This window comes from Chlamydotis macqueenii, chromosome 5, assembly GCF_036417535.1.
Source record: "Chlamydotis macqueenii isolate bChlMac1 chromosome 5, bChlMac1.mat, whole genome shotgun sequence".
NCBI lineage: Eukaryota > Metazoa > Chordata > Aves > Otidiformes > Otididae > Chlamydotis > Chlamydotis macqueenii.
This window is the reverse complement of record NC_141560.1, coordinates 62426086-62443780: the sequence shown is the minus strand read 5'-3', so window position 1 is coordinate 62443780 and position 17695 is coordinate 62426086. Positions and strand designations below refer to the sequence as shown.

The 17695-nt window shown below is 36.8% G+C and overlaps 1 protein-coding gene across 1 annotated transcript in view; it reads left to right on the top strand.

Annotated features, from left to right (window-relative positions):
* Positions 1-17695, top strand: part of PPFIBP2 (PPFIB scaffold protein 2) — a 111228-nt gene that overhangs the window by 35973 nt on the left and 57560 nt on the right. The window contains exon 3 of the mRNA XM_086749034.1: positions 155-369. Coding sequence (XP_086605160.1) covers positions 155-369 — 215 coding nt within the window. The remainder of the gene's footprint in view (positions 1-154; positions 370-17695) is intronic.

The window sequence follows — 17695 nt, the reverse complement described above, 5'->3', positions numbered from 1 at the left end:
GAGACTAACTCGGGTATTTTTAAGCCTGAAGAAATACTGATATTTGTCATTTAGTGTCTGAAGTCTGAATGTTGTAGTGTGTAGTACCTATATATTTGTTACTTACAAAACAATTATTTAACATTATTATCTCTCCTGACTTTAATTGTTTTAGGTACAAAGTCAGCTACAGAGTATGCTAATGGTGGTTATGATATTGTGTCACCTGCTCCATCAGTATATTTGGGCACATTTCAAATTTTGCATCTCCTGGAAGATCTAAAGATGGCATTGGAAATGCTAGAGGATCCTCAAGAGAAAGAAGCATTGCGAAATCAAATTCCAGGGGCCACAGCAGTGTGTATACGGGAGTGGTTTGAAGAAAATCTGGTGAGTAGTTACAGCTTTTCCATTTTGTTTGCAAACACCATTGGTCCAAGTATTTTTAGACTTCAATAATTTTTATAATAACTGAAATCTGCATACTTAGAGAACTGCAAGGGATAATGAGCAGTCATAGAAAGCTGAGGATATTGCCATTTTGTGTGCTGATTACTAAAGCAATGAAGGTATAGGAGTATAAGAAGTTCGTAAAAGACCTTATTTTGTCCTTGGTGAAAGAAAAGAATAGTAAAAATGAACGAACAAAAAAGCTTGGTGTTTTGGTTTTTTTTGTTTTGGTTTCTTGGTCCGTTGCTGGAGATAACAGACAGGTTTATAACTAGTTATAAATTTTTTCATTTTTAAACCACCAACTTGGAATATGATGGCATTGTCTGTTGAAGGGGGAAGTAGAAAAAACGTGGATGATTCTCCTGTCCTTTTCCTTGCTTTACCTTAACTATCTCCTTCTTCCTTTACCTTAACTATCAATATTATGAATCTGCACAGCATCTTGTACATCAGGCAGTGGTGCTAAATGCAGTAAAGCTCTAGCTTCTGAGTGTGAGACATTCATATCGGGATGGATGGGGAATAAACATTTTACTATATTGGAAAAGATAGAGGCTTACCGAGTGAGGAGCAGATCTTCAGGCAGATGTTAAAAGAAACGACCCATTGGATGTAAAGGAAGAGAAACAGCAGGTCCTGCCAGAACACTCCTCTTCACCAAACCTGTCATGGCAAGTGAATGGTGGTTTCCTAAAGAGTAAAAGCTACCTATCACTTTCTCAACTTCAGGAAAGTTTTCTAGATGAATGAGTTTTCTTCTGACTTTGTCAATGCGTGTTACCTTTTTATGTAATCGTGTCTGTAGCTTCTGGTTCAGAGTTTATCATCTGCTATCGCTGCCTTGTGCCTATTGTAACTTAATGTTGTTGGAAAGGTAGCTGCTTTTATTTGAACTTGCCACTGCTGGTTTTTTCACATTCTCCATGTGGCTGGAAAGTCCTGTTTGCGACTGTGTAAGAGAAAAGAATAAGAATTTGGTACCAGCTTTGAAAGCAAAAGGAGGCAGCAATATTTAATTTGGTTTTACAATATTAGATTTTTTTAGTCCAGATCCTCAGACTGGCTCTTAATGAATTACTGCCTTAGGAGAAATTTTAATGCTTTTTCAAATCTTTGCAAGAGCTAAAAGATATTTTTAATGCATAAAAGACATAAATTTTCAGAGTTGTTCACAGTAAAGTTGGCCCTGAACCACCAAGTTGCAGAGTTTTAATCTGGTGCAGAAATATTAAGCTAGCTTTTCAGCTCTGCAAGGTAGGTAACACTTGATATTTTGACTCATCATATATAATCTATATATGTGCGTCTCTTCTTTTTCATGGGAAACCAGCCGAAACAGAACCACAGTTCCCTCTTAGATTTGTAGTTTATTGATGTCCTAAAAGCCTTGTCTAGTGTATCAAGAGTAGTATTCATTTGATAAAGCAATTGGGCAGTCTGGATTCAGAACCAAGAGAACAGGAAAATTGGTAGTATAGAGTATCTCTAGTGCAGTATGTTGAGATCACTGTATTTTAAATATTTTGCACTGTTCTGTGTTGAGGAATTCTGCACTTCTTTTAAAGACATGCACAGGAAGGATAGTGTGTAGTTGCTGTGACTGTTATTTGAAAATTTATAGTAATTATGTATTTGTAGGCCTTTTTTGTATTTTTTTTTAAATGTGAGTAATTTGTAAGCATGCACATAACTTCCAGGGACTTCAAATTTGGAAGCACTTTCTCCACTGACAAGCAGCAGTTTAACTTGGAAATGGAGAAAAATCTGATAAAATTCAGTTCAGGGAAATGGAATATGTATTTCGTAGTTATATTCCATGCTGAAAATTCCTTAATTCCAGCCCAGAGCTGTGAAACATGATACTCATTGTGTTAAAAATAGATAGCCAAGATAGTAAGCTGTAGAGAATGAGAAGAACTCTGTAGCTCAATGAATCCATTCACATCGGAGGCTTCAAACAAAGTTTGGTAGTCATTAGTCTATGAAATGTTGCAATGTCACAGAAAACCCTGCTCAATTCCTATGGTTTTAACACATCAAGATTGAAGCAGTTTGCTGATTTATTAAAGACATAATTAACTAGAAATCAGTCAACTATATATTTAGGATCAACATCAGCAATATAAGAGAGAAACCAGAATACAAGATGCTTAAGAAATGTTAAGGAGCACCTACAAGTTTCTAAATGCCATGCTATGACTGATTTCAAAATCACACAGACGTGCACACATACACATTTGCAGTTACATACATGCATTTCCTCTCTCACAGCTTGTGTTAGAACAGCCTCTTCTGTGCATGTGGGTTCTCCTATTTACACATATCTGCTAATGGACACGTGGGTGCTTTAGCTTGTGTGTGTATCCCTCCCTGCAGTCTGCTAACCCACGTGCTGGTGAACAAGCACCCCACGGGTTCACATAGGCACACCTGAGGTGTGGGTCCCCAGTTGTTGCAACTGGGAACTATCAGGTAAAACATCATTACATAGAAAATGCCAGATGCTCTCAAGTGGAATTTGCTACAAAGCATTCTCTTTGTAGTGAAGGCTAATAATTCAGTACAGAGATTTGGAATATATTTTAATTGTTATATCAACGGAAATGTTTCATAAAACAGTGTTTTATATCAGTAGCTATAGTTGAATTGTAACAAACTGTGGAGTGAACTGATGCTTTTGAACTTTTTTCAGAGCTATTATAGATTGGATTGGAGGGAGATTGTCTTTTGTGGGTGGTTAATTCCACATCTGTTTATTTTTGGTGTCCATGAACCTTCCTGTGAAGCTAGAGGCGGCTCTAGCATCTACTAAGCCACTGGTTTTAGAGGATACAGCAACTGCTTTGTTTCTAACATATAGGAATAGGTGAGGTCAAAACCGTTCCCAGCTTCTCTGACTAGAAACACATTAGAAACTAAAGATACAAAAAGCAATCTGACTTTTATTTCAAAAACAGATAAGCGTGCTCCTTTCAAGAAAAGAATGATATTTTATGATTCTTCTTCACTTTTTCATTTAAATGTCTACTTGAAAATTGTATTGAAAATCATTGCATCTGCCATGCTTAATCAAGAATACAAACAATGTGCCTTATGGAAATAATTTGAATTTGTATTTTGCTACTGCCCTATATTGGCTTGTATGGGAAACCACAGAAAGGAGAATCAGAAGGATGGCTCAAGACTAGTTCCTGCTGGACAGTATCAAACAATAGCATTTAATAGCTAGCATTTTGATTTAAGCAGAAGTAAGGAATAGAAGTCCTAATTATTTTCTTGCTCTTTCTGCATTGGCAATCATAACCTAATGCAGCCTGAAGAGCTCTCTGAGGCAGCATATGTCGCTGCTGGTTCTGTTTGTGCTATGCAGCAGTAGTTGGGATTGCAGGTTAGAGGACAGCAAGTGACTGAACCATCTTTGATTGTTTGTTTGTATTGGAGTATTATCTCAAAACTAGAGCTGAATTGTACTAGAATGGGAAAAATACCTTCTGTAGAAAATTGCCCCTTGGATATCTAATTTAAGAAGCTTTGCAGCTTTGGTAATTGCCACTAAGTGTGCTGAACTACACCTGGTGTTTAAATAAATAAGAGTGTGGAGTTGTAGCCTTTTGGTCAGATCTGTGGCACACTGGCTTATTACTGATCAGTCAGGAAGCTTCTGTGATGATTTCTATGAGGATACAGCTGGTCTCACTAGAGTTCCTTCATTTCCATAGTACCAGACTATGGAATTTATCAGACATGGTTCTATCACCAAGTTGTGTTTTGTGGGTTTGTTTGGGGTTTTTTTTGGCTTTTTTGTTTTTTTGCTTTTTTGTTTTTTTTTTTTTGTTTTTGTTTGTTTGCAGGGACTTTTGGCGAGTTTGTGTGTGTTTTGTTGTGGTTTTGGGGTTGGTTTTGTTTTGTTTATTTTTGGGGTTTTTTTGAAACACTTAAAAATGTTATGTTCTTTGGCCTGTCTGCTGTGTGTGTGAAAACCAAAGACGTGGGAAAATTTGCATATGCCTAGCGTGTGAAAGCTTTAGACATTGTGTTTCATACCTGATGCTACTTTGCTCACTTCCTCTTTTGAAAGCTTCTGCTTTATTCCTTTGGTAGGGATTTGGTGTTTCAGAGATTTGGTGGGAGTTGGGTTTTGTGCTTATCGTGTACAATCCCCTAAAGAGGCGGCACACCATGTGTGGAACAAAAGGTGCTTTTCGAAATGGCTCCTTTTTGCATTTCTGTGGTCTGGGATCTGTGAACATACCAGATTTTTGATTTTACAGTATAGCTGGGCACTGTAACTGTGCTGCCACTGCTTAGAGATAGATAAAATAGCTTTGAGAAGGCGCTGAATTTAGAAAGACTATTACTGTGTATCATAGAATGAGGATTTAATAGTTGCTTTAACTGCACAAATCTTTTGACAAAAGTAAAATGGAATAAAGAATCATTAATTATAGACTTAAGAACTTTATTAAAAGTTTTTGCCTCAAAGTGAATGTCTGGAGTGTTTTACATGCTTTATGATTGTAAATTCTTTGGCTTTTAAAAACAGAACAGAAAGACCTGGGAATTGTCATAGAGAGTTCATATTAAACAGTTTTGTGTATGGTTTCAGTGCTTCTTGTTAAATATTTTAGTATTGCTAGTGACCACATGACATATCACAAAGCAGGTAGTAATTTCAGCATTAAAAATTAATTGCTGCAGTAGCAGCTGACAGTGTTTGACTCGGTGAGCTATAAGAGAATGTATTTAGTTACAGTTTCATTTCATAACTCTAAATGAACTTCTACATTGTTAATTCTTTTTTTAATATTCTATACATCTTTATGGAACCCTTTTCTGAGTGAAGAGGAACCGTTGTGTTCTTACAGTGGTCCTAAAATGATTTTAAGCATGAGTGAAAGTCTCATTTCCAAGACTGCAAAACATGATCATCTTTCCAGTGCAACGTTTATATTTAAAGCAAGCTACCTCACCATGTAGCTTCATGTACTGACCCTTAAAAATCCTGATTCTTGAAAACTCATTAGTGTTTTCCTGATTATGTTTTTGTTTTTTTTTTCTCAGAAGCCTAATTCTGAAAATCTTTCTAAATGTTCTAAATTTGAGGAAACTGGAAGGGGAGAAGAGCAGGAGAAATAGTAAAGGAATGTGTGGTAGCGGTAATTTGTTGAAGTAATGTGATTTGCCTTATGATATATGCTGTGCTTTGTGTCATTTCATGCTGTGTTTTTATAGTGGTAAAACCAGACTTTTTAGCAGAAATAGGATCAATTTCTTAGAGTCTTGATTGCCATTTGGTCATGATTAATGTTTAGAAGAGATTGTTTCCACTGTGTGTTAAAATCAAGGATTTGCCCCACCCCCAGCCCCCGCCAGTGTCTTCACAAAGGCTTGGATTAAAACAGCAAACCCCAGTTCAAAATTCTTACTTGGTGAAGTTTGTGAAGTTTTGAAATGACTTCAAAGTTTTATTTTAAGCATGTGTTAAAGTGCTCTGCTGAAACATAATCACTGGTCTCTTTATTTTACTTTTGTCTAAGATTCATTTTACAGAGTTATTTGTGCAGAACAGAGGCAGAAAATGACTGCAATACAGGGCACTTCAATGTACTTGAAAACATGCTTTTATAAAAGTATCAATAGAATTTTTCAGCAACAGCTGAGTGGGAAGAGAATATATTCTGAGCAATGCCAGTTAAAGCCAGTATATTTGTCTGCTGGTAGATTTGACTGTGGGACTCAACTGTTGAGAGTCACAATGGAGCTATATATAGCTGAATCTTCACATTGCCAAGTGGTATTAACACATGTGAAATTGAAAATGGACCAGAAGAGTCTGCTTGGGACAGTGTAGAAAAGCCATCATTCCATAAGCATTCGTGTTTATTTTTGCCAGCATGAAACATTAGATCGCTGTGTTTTCAGAGCATTAGTCAGAGATGAAAGTTGCATGACCCAGTCCTCTGCTGTGCTTCAGCTCTTTTTCAATGAGTTGATGATGGAAGGAAGCCCTGAACTGGAAGATCTGGTCCTCTCGGAGTTCCCCAAGCATATTAGACCAATTCACAGCACATGAAAAATAGCAGAGAAGTGTCTTTCATATGTGCAGCTATTTATGAATACTAAAGAGTGCCTTGGAGCCGGTGGAAAAGAGGTGTACACATCTTGCATGGAAGTTTTCTAAGCCAGGCATAATTTTTTTTAATGTCCTGTGGGGTTGCTTTGTCTGGGAGTCAACAGTATCATGTCTGACTGTGATTGCTGACTCTAGTAGCTGTCAGCAGAGGTAGGAAAGTTTTCTCTGCACAAAGAACTAAGAGAAGCTTAAAATAGCATTGCAGTGAGTAGGACTGATTTAGATCTCCTTCTTAAAATGACATGGTAAGATTAGTTTTCGGCATTTTCTTTCACCCTTATGATGGTCAGTAACACTTACCAGAGCCACCTTTAACTACAATGACCAGGAGCGGTTAAACAGAACTGTGTTATGGCCTTAGGATTAGAGTACTCAGGGAAGAAAGGTGGTATTGCTGTTACAGTAGCAGGACCTGGGTTTGTATATGTTAAGTTTTCTAAGATTTCAAGGTAGTCTACTGACATATTGTGAAGTTTAGCCCTGGAGGCAAACCTGACCTGCCTGGGCTACCCACACCTTGATACTGTCAGAGGAAATAGAGGAGTGCTCTGTAGGAAGCCATGATTGTATACAGAAGGTGCATGTTAGCCTTCAAAAGGATTAATAAAACTTACTCAGTTCCATTTATCTAAGAGTCTTTCAACTGTTGGCTTCAGTGCCTACCTTTGCACTAAATGACTGAATTAGTTTGTCTTTCCTTTTGTGTCTAATGTTATGCATGGTGTCCCTTTTTTGTATCACATTATGATCTGCCACTAGAATTTCCAGCTACGATGCTTTTCACTTATTTAAATATGATACACTGTATTCATTTAACAAACATTGATATATAAATGTAAGTGCTATGAAGTATCTGCTTTTTTAAGTGTAGCTAAAGGAAACATGAGAAAATGTTTTCCATAAAGTAATTAACACAGGTATTAGTAAAAGAGAATTATTTCATTAAACAATGGTATAACAGATAATGGTCATGTAAACAAGGTAAGGGCAAAATTTTCCTTTTAAACGTCCTGCATTGATTTGGAGATATTACCTAAGTGTTAGAGAGAGGGCATAAGTTTGAAATATTTCTGTATTAAACTTTTTTCAGATTTCACAGAATTTGCTATATTGACCATCTCAATTGATAAATGTTGTCAGTTATGACAAACATAGTAATAATGTAATTCAAAACAAAGTTCTTTTTTATTCTCTTGGAACAGTAAGCTAATAATAGTGGTACACAGACCTGTATTTAGTTAAAATGCAACTAAATATATTTTCAGTTTTGTGATCTTTCAAAAATGGAAACACATTATACTTTAGTATACAGCATGTTGGCATGCTACTCTTCATTGTAAGCAGATAAACATGTGCTTTATTTTCCTGAAATAATGAAATGCTTAAGAAGAAAATAATGAATGTTTGTATATTCCTTATCAGAAATCAGGGCTTGCAAAGGTTTATCCGCAGCTTATTCTTTGTTGTGTTTTGTTTTGGTTTGGTTTTTTTACAATTTTTTCCATTATGAAATTTAAAAGAAAAAATCTGATGTGTGTCATACTGAGATGAGGCAAAATGTTACCTGGTAATGTCATTGATGTATGTGCAAATATTTGGTAAATAACCTGTTTCATATACTGATTTACTGTGTATTTAGTAATTTCAACAGTGCTTTGAAACCTTTCAGACCAAAAACTAAACCTGAATTATTGTACTATGTTGTGTGGTAGAATGTATATATGTTTCTTTAAATATTTTCTTTACATATCAGTATACTCTTTTCTTGCCTGTAGAAGTAGGAGGAGAGTGTTCACAGTGATTTTGTTGTTCTGTTAAGTAGAAAACATTGGTTAGTTTTTATGCACAAACATGGTACTAAAGTTTCTTACAATCTACATTTTCTTCTAAATGAGTTTCATGCTAAAAGTTATAGCTCGTCTAGAACTTGGGCTGGAAAAAGTATTTCGGCATATGGCAAGGAATGTTTGAAACTGCAGAGAATGTGCAAATGTCTGTGGATGAATTAAAAAACAGTAACTTCATCTAAGGATTGGTAATACATTCTCTACGCAAGCGAAGGGAAGAGAGCTGATTATTACTTAAGCAGTAACCAAAAAGGAATAGTGGTATGACATCGTACAGCCTGCAGACGGGAATGACTCCAATGATATCAGCATCTGTTTGAAGTATTACCTTTCCTCCCATCTCCCCAAATATGCAATAAGGATGAGGGTTAACCATGCTGGCTTGGAACTAATGGCCATCTAAGTCTGATTATTTCTGAAATACAGATTGTAAGCAAAGAATTAACCCATTTGGATCGAGTGCATTTTATTCTGGGAAAGGAATATTCTTCATGTATCATAACATTGTTTCTAGTCTTTTTCCTGGGACACTTGTTTGGTTTTGTTTTTTTTTTTAATTATCAGAAGTAAAGCAAATGTGCTCATATACAGAATGCAGTATTTTTTTTTCTCCTTTTTTTTCTAAGAGTTTCATCTTTCTCCGTCACTTACGTATTATCAGTTAGTGATTATTAAGACTCTAAGACAAGTTATCTTGCTGGACATGCTGAATCTAGATTTCTGAAACCATTCCTCACTATGTAAAAAAGGATTTCTTTCTCCATTGTCCTTTGCACGAATGTCCTGAATTTCTTTTCACACAAGTATTCCTGTGCAGGCGTATTCTCATATTCTCTCTCTCTTTCTTTACTCTGAAGCCCTTGCATTTTTCTGCAGCGTGACAGGTGTGTGAATTGGCATGCTGAGGAAATTTTTCCCTTTTAAAATCTGGTCCTAATCCCTTTGTTTCCAAAGCAGCCCAAGCACTAGGATTGGAAATAGCCCAGAGTAATGGGTGTAGGAAAAGCTGATACTAATTCTTGGGAATGAGTAAATTTTTGTTACGTGTCCATACTCAGCTGCACTCTCCTGATGAGGCTGGAAAAAATGCATAGTTGGTTATTTCAGTTCTTGGCCTCAAAGGCCAACTGTACATTCTTTGAGTGTTTTCAGAGGCTGATGGGTTTTGAAACAAAAATGATCTAAAAGTTATTGCTGAAAAGGAAGAGAGGTTCTGTGTTCCAGGGACCTGGACCTGAGGCTGAAGAACAACTGCTCTGCTTTCTATTCCCTTGCCCTCTAACATCCCAGGCAACACAGTGCCAATACAAGAGTGCTGTCAACAGTTTGCATTTGTGCTGCTCTGAAAGATCACAAAAAGCTGTGTTTTAGCAAAAGCTTAAATGATTAGAAAATAAAATTGCTAAAATAACAGTAATGAAGAAAATTTTATAATGTTCATAGGGCCTCAGCTGGGTGGGACATAGAGGGACAATGGTGGAAAAGCAAACAACGCTGTGCTTACTCAGCTCCAGTGTTGGTGGAAGAAGGGGTAACACACCAGACAGTCAGATTTCCCTTCCCTCCATGCTTCTAAGAGAATTTGTGGATGCTTTCTTGCCTCTTCGTAGATCTGGAATGGAGGGACATAAGTGTAACTGATTGTTCAAAGCATTATTTTACTTTCAGTTTCAAAGCAGTTATAGCAGGTCTGTTTACTATTTGAAACAGATTTTAAATCTCATTTGAACTATTTGACATTCTGACTAATAAAGTAATGGGCTGCTTAGCTGAGTGGTATTTATGTGTTATATATTAGCAGACGTTCATGTGGCTAGCACCTTTGCTGTTTGGCAAATGCAGTTTTTAGTTCTATCAGCAGTGACGGTAGTCAGCAGTTTTCTGTGGCAAAGAAATCCTAAGGGTTTTCATACAGCTTGTGGAGTATATAAACTTTGTTAATTTTTAAAATTTTAATGCCCTGCATTGCGTTTATATTGCCATAATGTGCATTTTCATTCATTTTTGGAGACAGTTCTGGAGAAAATAAACAATTTGATGAGGAAAGGGAGTTAATAGCCAAATCATTCTCTGTCCATGGGATCATACTTGAGTGTGGTGGTACTGCACTGATAGTGGGGAATTTTTGTTTGTTTCTTAATTCTTCATTGAGCTAGAAGTCAGTGCTCAGTGAAGAACTACACACAGTCATGGATTTCCTAAAAATAAGGTGGGGGCGGGGGGGGGGGGGGAACAATGAAGCAATCCTCAGATTTCAACATATTTTCCTTATTTTCACACTGCCCGGAGAAGTTAACCTGCTTTTCCAGTGAAACAGAAAAGCATTCTAAGCAAATCTGGGGCAATGGATTTGCATTCAGTTGGTGTCTGAAACTTTTTCAGGCCAAAGCTCAAGCAGGACGTAAAGTTCAGCATGCAGGTGACGGGCTAAAAGTGAACACGTGACTGACTGTGGAATGTGTGTTGTCAACATTTGTGGCTGATAAGATGCAGAAAATTCAGACACATTTACCTTTTAATCAGGAAGAATGACTGTAACAGAATCAAGAGGCCTTTGCATGAAATCCAGGACAAATGACAAGGCAGAAGTGAGGTATGTTTGTAATTTTAAATGCTTTCAGGAGGAGAAAAGGATACTTGCCTAACTGCAGGTACTACACTGAGGCACTAATAATTGGAGTAATATAGTTTTCCTGTAGTTTTTTTTTAAATCAAGAACAAAATCATTAAGAAATGTTGTGTTGTGGAATGTTTTAAGAGAGTCATATTTCCTCCTTCCCTAAATAAGCCTGAAATTAGAGTCTTGTAGCCTGTCTTTTGAAATGGATGAAATGTGGATCTTAAGGCTCAGTAGTGGTGGTGCTATGGGATACACAGTACTTTGAGATAAACTTTAATGTATTTGTTGTTCTCCATAATTAGATAACTAGTTTTCTGGTGGAAAAAAATGCCTTAAGCTGTAGGGAGTTAATGTTTTAGTGTTAAGAGAACCTCTATTCAGTCTTGTCAGCCATGACAGAGGTTGTCATGCATAGAAAGGTGTACTGTATTAAGTGCATCTTAATGTTTATGATTTTCTTTTAAAAATGGACCATTAATGATGTACTAAGGCTTTTGCCAGATGGTGTGAGCTATTCAAGAAATAGCTGCTCTCGTCAACTTGAAGATAGCATAAAAACTTCTACAAGCAGTGTAGAGTAAATGTGTTTTATGTACAGAGCAGCCCAAGTCCTCTTCAGATCTGTCTTGTGGCATGGTTCACTTTTGGAAACTGACAGTGCTTTTGTCTTGTCACATTTACTGGTGGTTTTATGTATGCTAGCACCTTTAGAAGACTTGAACCACTAACTTTCTAAAAAACATTAATATTTTTCTTATCATGTGACTTTAAGTAACAACAGGTAATAAATACATGGAGAAAGCTGGAAGTCTAGGTTTATATCCTTCCCTCTTATTTTGTGACATGCAAGAGTCTAAAAAGAGGTCCCTCAGGTCGAAAGGAATAAGAATGGTTGAAATAATAAAACTCCAGATCCCTTTCAGAAACTCTTTTCATGTATCTGTGACTTCCTCAGTTTGAAATGTGGGTGGATGGCTAAGTGAGACAGATCCCTGTAAGAACTGCTTTTCAGATCATTATAGAGCTTCAGACTAAATTCTTTGTATATATTGTTAGTATGATGGGCATCTTTGACACTGTCTCTTCCAAATTGCTGGTTTACTTTGCCTTAAATACAAGAGCAGGTTTGACTGTGAAAACCGAAGAAAACAGGGAAATAAGTAAATGTTCGGACATCATCACAAAAATCCCATGGGGACAGCTTCTCTTTGGTCTTAATAGGCTTTGCCCAAGCAGTTGTCCTTGTGTGTGGAACAATCAGTTGTCCAGTTTAAGGACAAAGGCACTTCTAACTAGTGGGAGATACAGCATTGGAAACTGGAGTTTATTGGGAAAAAAATAGAGCTTAATCATAGCTACTGTGTGGAGGCACTAGAGGACACCACAGTAACAGGCAGCACTTTTAAACTTCCTTTCTTGCCAGAGCATTGCTTTACATATGCATTTATCTTGGTGTTGCAAGCTTGAAAAGTTGCCATGCTATGAAACTTCAGCTTCAGCAGGGGCAGGCAAAAATCTTAGAAGTGTATCATCATCTGTTAAGATGGAAAATTGCCTCTTTGGCAATAGCTGTATTTATGGGATAATTAACTTATCCACAGGATCGTCCTTGAGTTCCTCCACTCTTATAATGTCTTTTGAAAAGACGGACAAGTAATTCAAAGAGCAGAACTTATTCTTAGGTTTAGTCTGAGCCTGAAATAAACTGAGAAGGCTGAGCAGTGTTACGATAAACAGGGAGTAAAACAGAGACAGGAAATAAGGGGTCTTTGGTAATGAGTTCCAGCCACTCTTGAAACAGAAAGCCAAAGAAGGCATTACTTGAAAATAGTTTCTCAGTGACAGCTTAATAATTTTAGCTTGTTATTCAACATTAAAAGGGAACAGTTTCTGCAGACTTATACTATTTTTGAAAGATCCTTTTTTAAAGATCATTCAGCAAGTTGTATTTTTGACGTTTTTAGAGTTACATTGTTCTTATTACTGACCGATCTGCTCTTTAAAAAAAACAGATGTTTGGGGGAGAGCCTGAAGTTTATACAGTTGTGCGTTATATATACATCTGTGAGAAGCATTTGGGATGAGACTGTGGGACAGAGGCAGAAGATTTAGCTTAAAATGTGAACAGGCATTCAAGATTTTAGAAGTCAGGGGAAGAAGTCACAGCTATATCCTGTAGAACAAAGCAGTGCGCTTGCTTCCAAACGTTTCTTTTAACCCTGGGAATGTGACTGCTGAGATGGGCCCAAAGCATGGATGGTGAGATTGATATTTACAAGCACTTCACGTGGCTAAAGAGGGTAAGTGATTTGCTGGGCTTTGTTTTCTCTTTGTAAATGCACTTTAGCAAATCTTAGCCAGAATTCTCAGCTTTGTGAAAGGAAGTGTATTGAGGGCTTCAGACATAAAAAAAAATTCTAAGTTTTTTTAATGAGAAATAAATTAAAGATGTTTCTTCATATAGGAGGAGGAGGCTAAGGGAGGGGGGAGAGAATCAGCTGTCTTTGTCTTTGAAAATGAAACTCTGGGATCAAACTTTGAACAAATGGCAATAGATTCTAGCAAGTGCTGCTTGTACTTTCCTGAGATTGTAATACAACAAAGCAAATCCTGTATGACAAAAAAAGGAGAATATGTTGTTTACCATGTTGTGCTTTAAAATGAAAAATTATTTGCACTAGTTCTTCACTTAATCAGTTCTTCAATGGTGTGACTGTATAAGAACTTTTAGGATGCCTTTGTTTTGGATAAAAATGGTGGTACTTTTTTCCTGTGCATGTTACTCTGATTAAATTATTTTTTTAAAAAAAGACAGTGTTATTAAAATCCTAATTCAGTGATGAACTTTCTGAACATGAATTAACTGCATGAGATTTGTTTTTGTGTTGCTATAAAAGAAAAAAATTGTCTCATCACCTTTGAAAAATCACTTCATTTTTGTCAGCTTTCAGATTTTTTTTTTTAGGTTCTAAGTATTTATTTTTCAGTGTTTGAAAAATCCGTGAATGGGATATGAATAGATCCTTCACAGTATACTGTTTTTTTAAATTACAATATTAATTTAATTGTGTGTCATGTAAGCAGCATATCCTCTTGTTATACTTTAAAAATATTTTTTAACCTGTATGTACTTTTCTTGCAAATCCTACGCATGCCATTTATGTTAGTACTTATATATGGCACTGGATTAAAAACACACATGTATACATACGCACATGCACTCTCTTTTTCTACTAGCTTTATAAACATAAAAGGTAGGTAAATACTTAAATGAAATGTGATTAAGAAATTTAATTTGGGTTTTTTCTAGAATGAATATAAAATATTCATGGTATAATGTCAGTCTTTAATAAAAGCTGGAAAATCTTGGAAGTTAATTTACAAAATATTTACATGAGTTCTGGAAGCTTTTACAGTTCCGCAGTGTGGACAGGGAGGGGATTAAATGGGGAGTGAGTTGGTAGTGAAGGAGACAACAGGAAGTAGCAGTTGCTAACGTTATACTATTAGTTTAACCTGTGCTCTGTGCAGTTAAAGCTAAATAACTCCTTACTGTTTTTTGCGATCACACATTAATTTGTTATTTAAATGAGGTTTTGGATACAGTATGTCTGCCACCCCTGCTTCCTGGATTAAATTTCATTTCTAGAAGATATATTTGCTAACAGAAGGCTAAGTTGTGCTGTTACCAGGTTGTGTGGCGTTTCGGATACACTAAGAACAATAACATAATGAGAAAGGGCTCAAGAAATAGCTTCAGTGAAGAAAGTCTGACCCTGGAACGTTCAGAGATTTGAAGGGGTTTACACAGTGTCTCTAGGATGATTTTCAAGTACTGTGTTCAGAAAGGATACTGTGTTCCATGTAGCACAGGCTTTTACAGAAATTAATAACACTGTTACTGTTGTTTCATGCAATTCCTTTTATGAAGGATATATAAAGGAGAAGATCAATACCACTGCTTTTCCTTGCAAGCTCTTCAAGGGGGTGAACACATGTGGGGGAAGGGAAGAGAACTGAAAATGATCTTGCATTGTTCCCAGGAGAACTTAAGCAATCTGCTTCCAAATTCCTTTGACAAGTGATTTAAAAAAAAAAAAAAAATTGAAACAATCTAAGTCGCTTGTTTAATTCTCATGCTTGAGAAACCTAATGTCACATGTCTGGCACTGACTTTGATAGCATAGAAAGATTTTAGGCCCTGCAATCATAAACTGTTGCTCTTTGGCTGATAATGAAAGTATGAGTACCCTCCAGGGTAACAAATGGCACTTAACAGAGTAACTGCAACAGAATTCCATAAAGCCTTGGTGAAGTATGCCAGAGCTGGCTCCAATTTCATCATTAGCAGAAATCACTTCAGAGACCAGGATCAGTTTTGATGTTGCAGTTGGCTGGCTAAGCTAGATTTGCATGGTGTCTGTGGCTTGGACCGGATTAGGGCAGCAAACAAATACAAAAAAAATCACAAGATCCGAGCAGGCAAAATGACAGATACAATTGCTATTTTCAGATGCTTAGAATAGAGGATCTGGTTTTAAGCAGTAGTCACATCATGCAACAACAGCAGGGACAAAGCATTATTTAGATCAAACAGAAATAAGATGTCACCAGACTTCAGCTCTTTCCATGGGAATTTCTTGATGTTAACATGATCTGTGAAAAGTACTGTGCCAAGAATGGCCATAGGTATGGACAGAGTGGGTGGCAAAATATAAGAGGAGATGGACAAAGCAAAAAACCAGTTTAGCCTTGTCTCAGTTTTGTATCAGGCACAGTTAATGGGTTTTCCTTCATTTACTGTTTTTTCTCCATTTGACTTTTTCCTGTCTTTTGCCAGTAGTAAAAATTGTTAGCCTGCAATAGTATTTCTCACAAGAGAAAGAACTTTCTCTGATAATTTCTTACCTAATACCAGAAAGACAAAACTCTGCAGTGGGCACAGCTGTACTGTACTTCATGGCATGTGATACTGTGATGGTGGTTTCAGAACTGTCCCGGTCAGCTCATTCTGTCTGAGAAGCTGGATCGTATCTGACACGGGCACATAGTATGGCTCTGGTTTCACGCAGTGTTATAAGAGTTTGTAACAATGCAGATATTCAAGGATACCTTGTTAGCAAGACACAGAGCTCGGCTAAGGAGGTCACAGGAATTATCAAGGGGGGCATGTCTCTCAGCAGTCTGTTTCTAGAAGGATATGGAAAAGTTCTTGTGTAGTTCTCATAAAGTATTTGGTGCGCAGTTTGTGGGAAGCGTTTTGCAGATAACTGATGTTGAGTTCTTTTAAAGGGCGTAAGCATAAATCTGTCACTGTTTCTGTTGCAAGCTAAGGAACCTAAGAGATACCCTATATCTGAAGCTGAAAGTGTCTCATATTTAGCAAACTTTCTTTGGTCCTTCCAATGGATTTGGGTTAGAGGGTCCACATACTATTTCATCTGTTGCCCTCTTGCTTTATTCTTGTCTTTCCATCTGGCCTTAATTGGAACACACCATTCTGAATAAAAATGGCACAACCCCTGCTTTGGTACATAGGCATGTAGGTATAACCACAAATTACTAACGAACATCACAAACATAAGTGCTAATATTTATTATAAACAGTATTATGGGCTAAGGACATTGTAAATTAACTGAGCTATTTGAACTGCAGTGGATGGAGTGTAACAAAATGGAAAGTCTCTTGCCTCTGGAAAACTTTGTACAGTAGTAAGATGTCTTATTTTGAAAGAGAGAGGCCTTCATATGAAATGGAGAAGTCTGATGACTCTTGTAGCTTGCTTTATACTTACCTTTTGAAGTGCACGCAGCACAGAACTGATGGTTGACCTCTAATAGGTATACACTATTCTTACACTTTCCTTTCCTTTCTTCTGGATACTATTTGCAACCTGTCCTAGCAAGATGTGGAGCAAACGCATGCTATAGCCATTAAGCTCACGATATTGAGGGTGAATCTTGTGAATTCTGTAAAGATATCTTCCTGTAAGTAATCTAACTGTCAGGAAGAGAAAACAGGTATTAATATTAGGAAAAAAATATCCTGATAGAGTATAAATATTTGGTAAAAAATCTTTTATTTTAAGGACTACATAAGTTTGCCTAGCTCTGTCTTTACTTAATTTCAGACTATATGCTGTTAGCTTTTTCAAAGTGACTGCCACTTTTACTTAACCAACAAGGAACAATGGCAAATAGAAAATCCTGTTGTTGCTTTCCTTATTGCCTTTGGATGAAAGGCAAGAATTGCAGATCCAGAAATCATGTTCCAGCCTTCTCTTCCTCCTCAAGTACACTGAGTGAATGTAAATGTACTCAGATGGGTGTGTATCAGAGGTAGAGCTAACATGCCAAGATTAAAGTTCTATTACATCCATAGTCAGATGGCAAAATAAAGATGTTTACTGTGTGGGCTACTCACTCATCACTACACAATAGCAACTGCTGTGACTCATAACATCAATTCTGCTGACCCAAAACAGTCATAAAGAGATGGAAAGTCCATACTCTTCTAAATATTACCAACTCCAAATAGGCTGGAAAAAGTCTATAGTGTACATTTTCTTGTATTGAAATATAATACTGCAACCTGTGTGCTGCTAGTAGTTTGCGGGAAAACTGGTTGAACTCTGCTGGCTGTACTCCTTGTTTTCAGCTTCT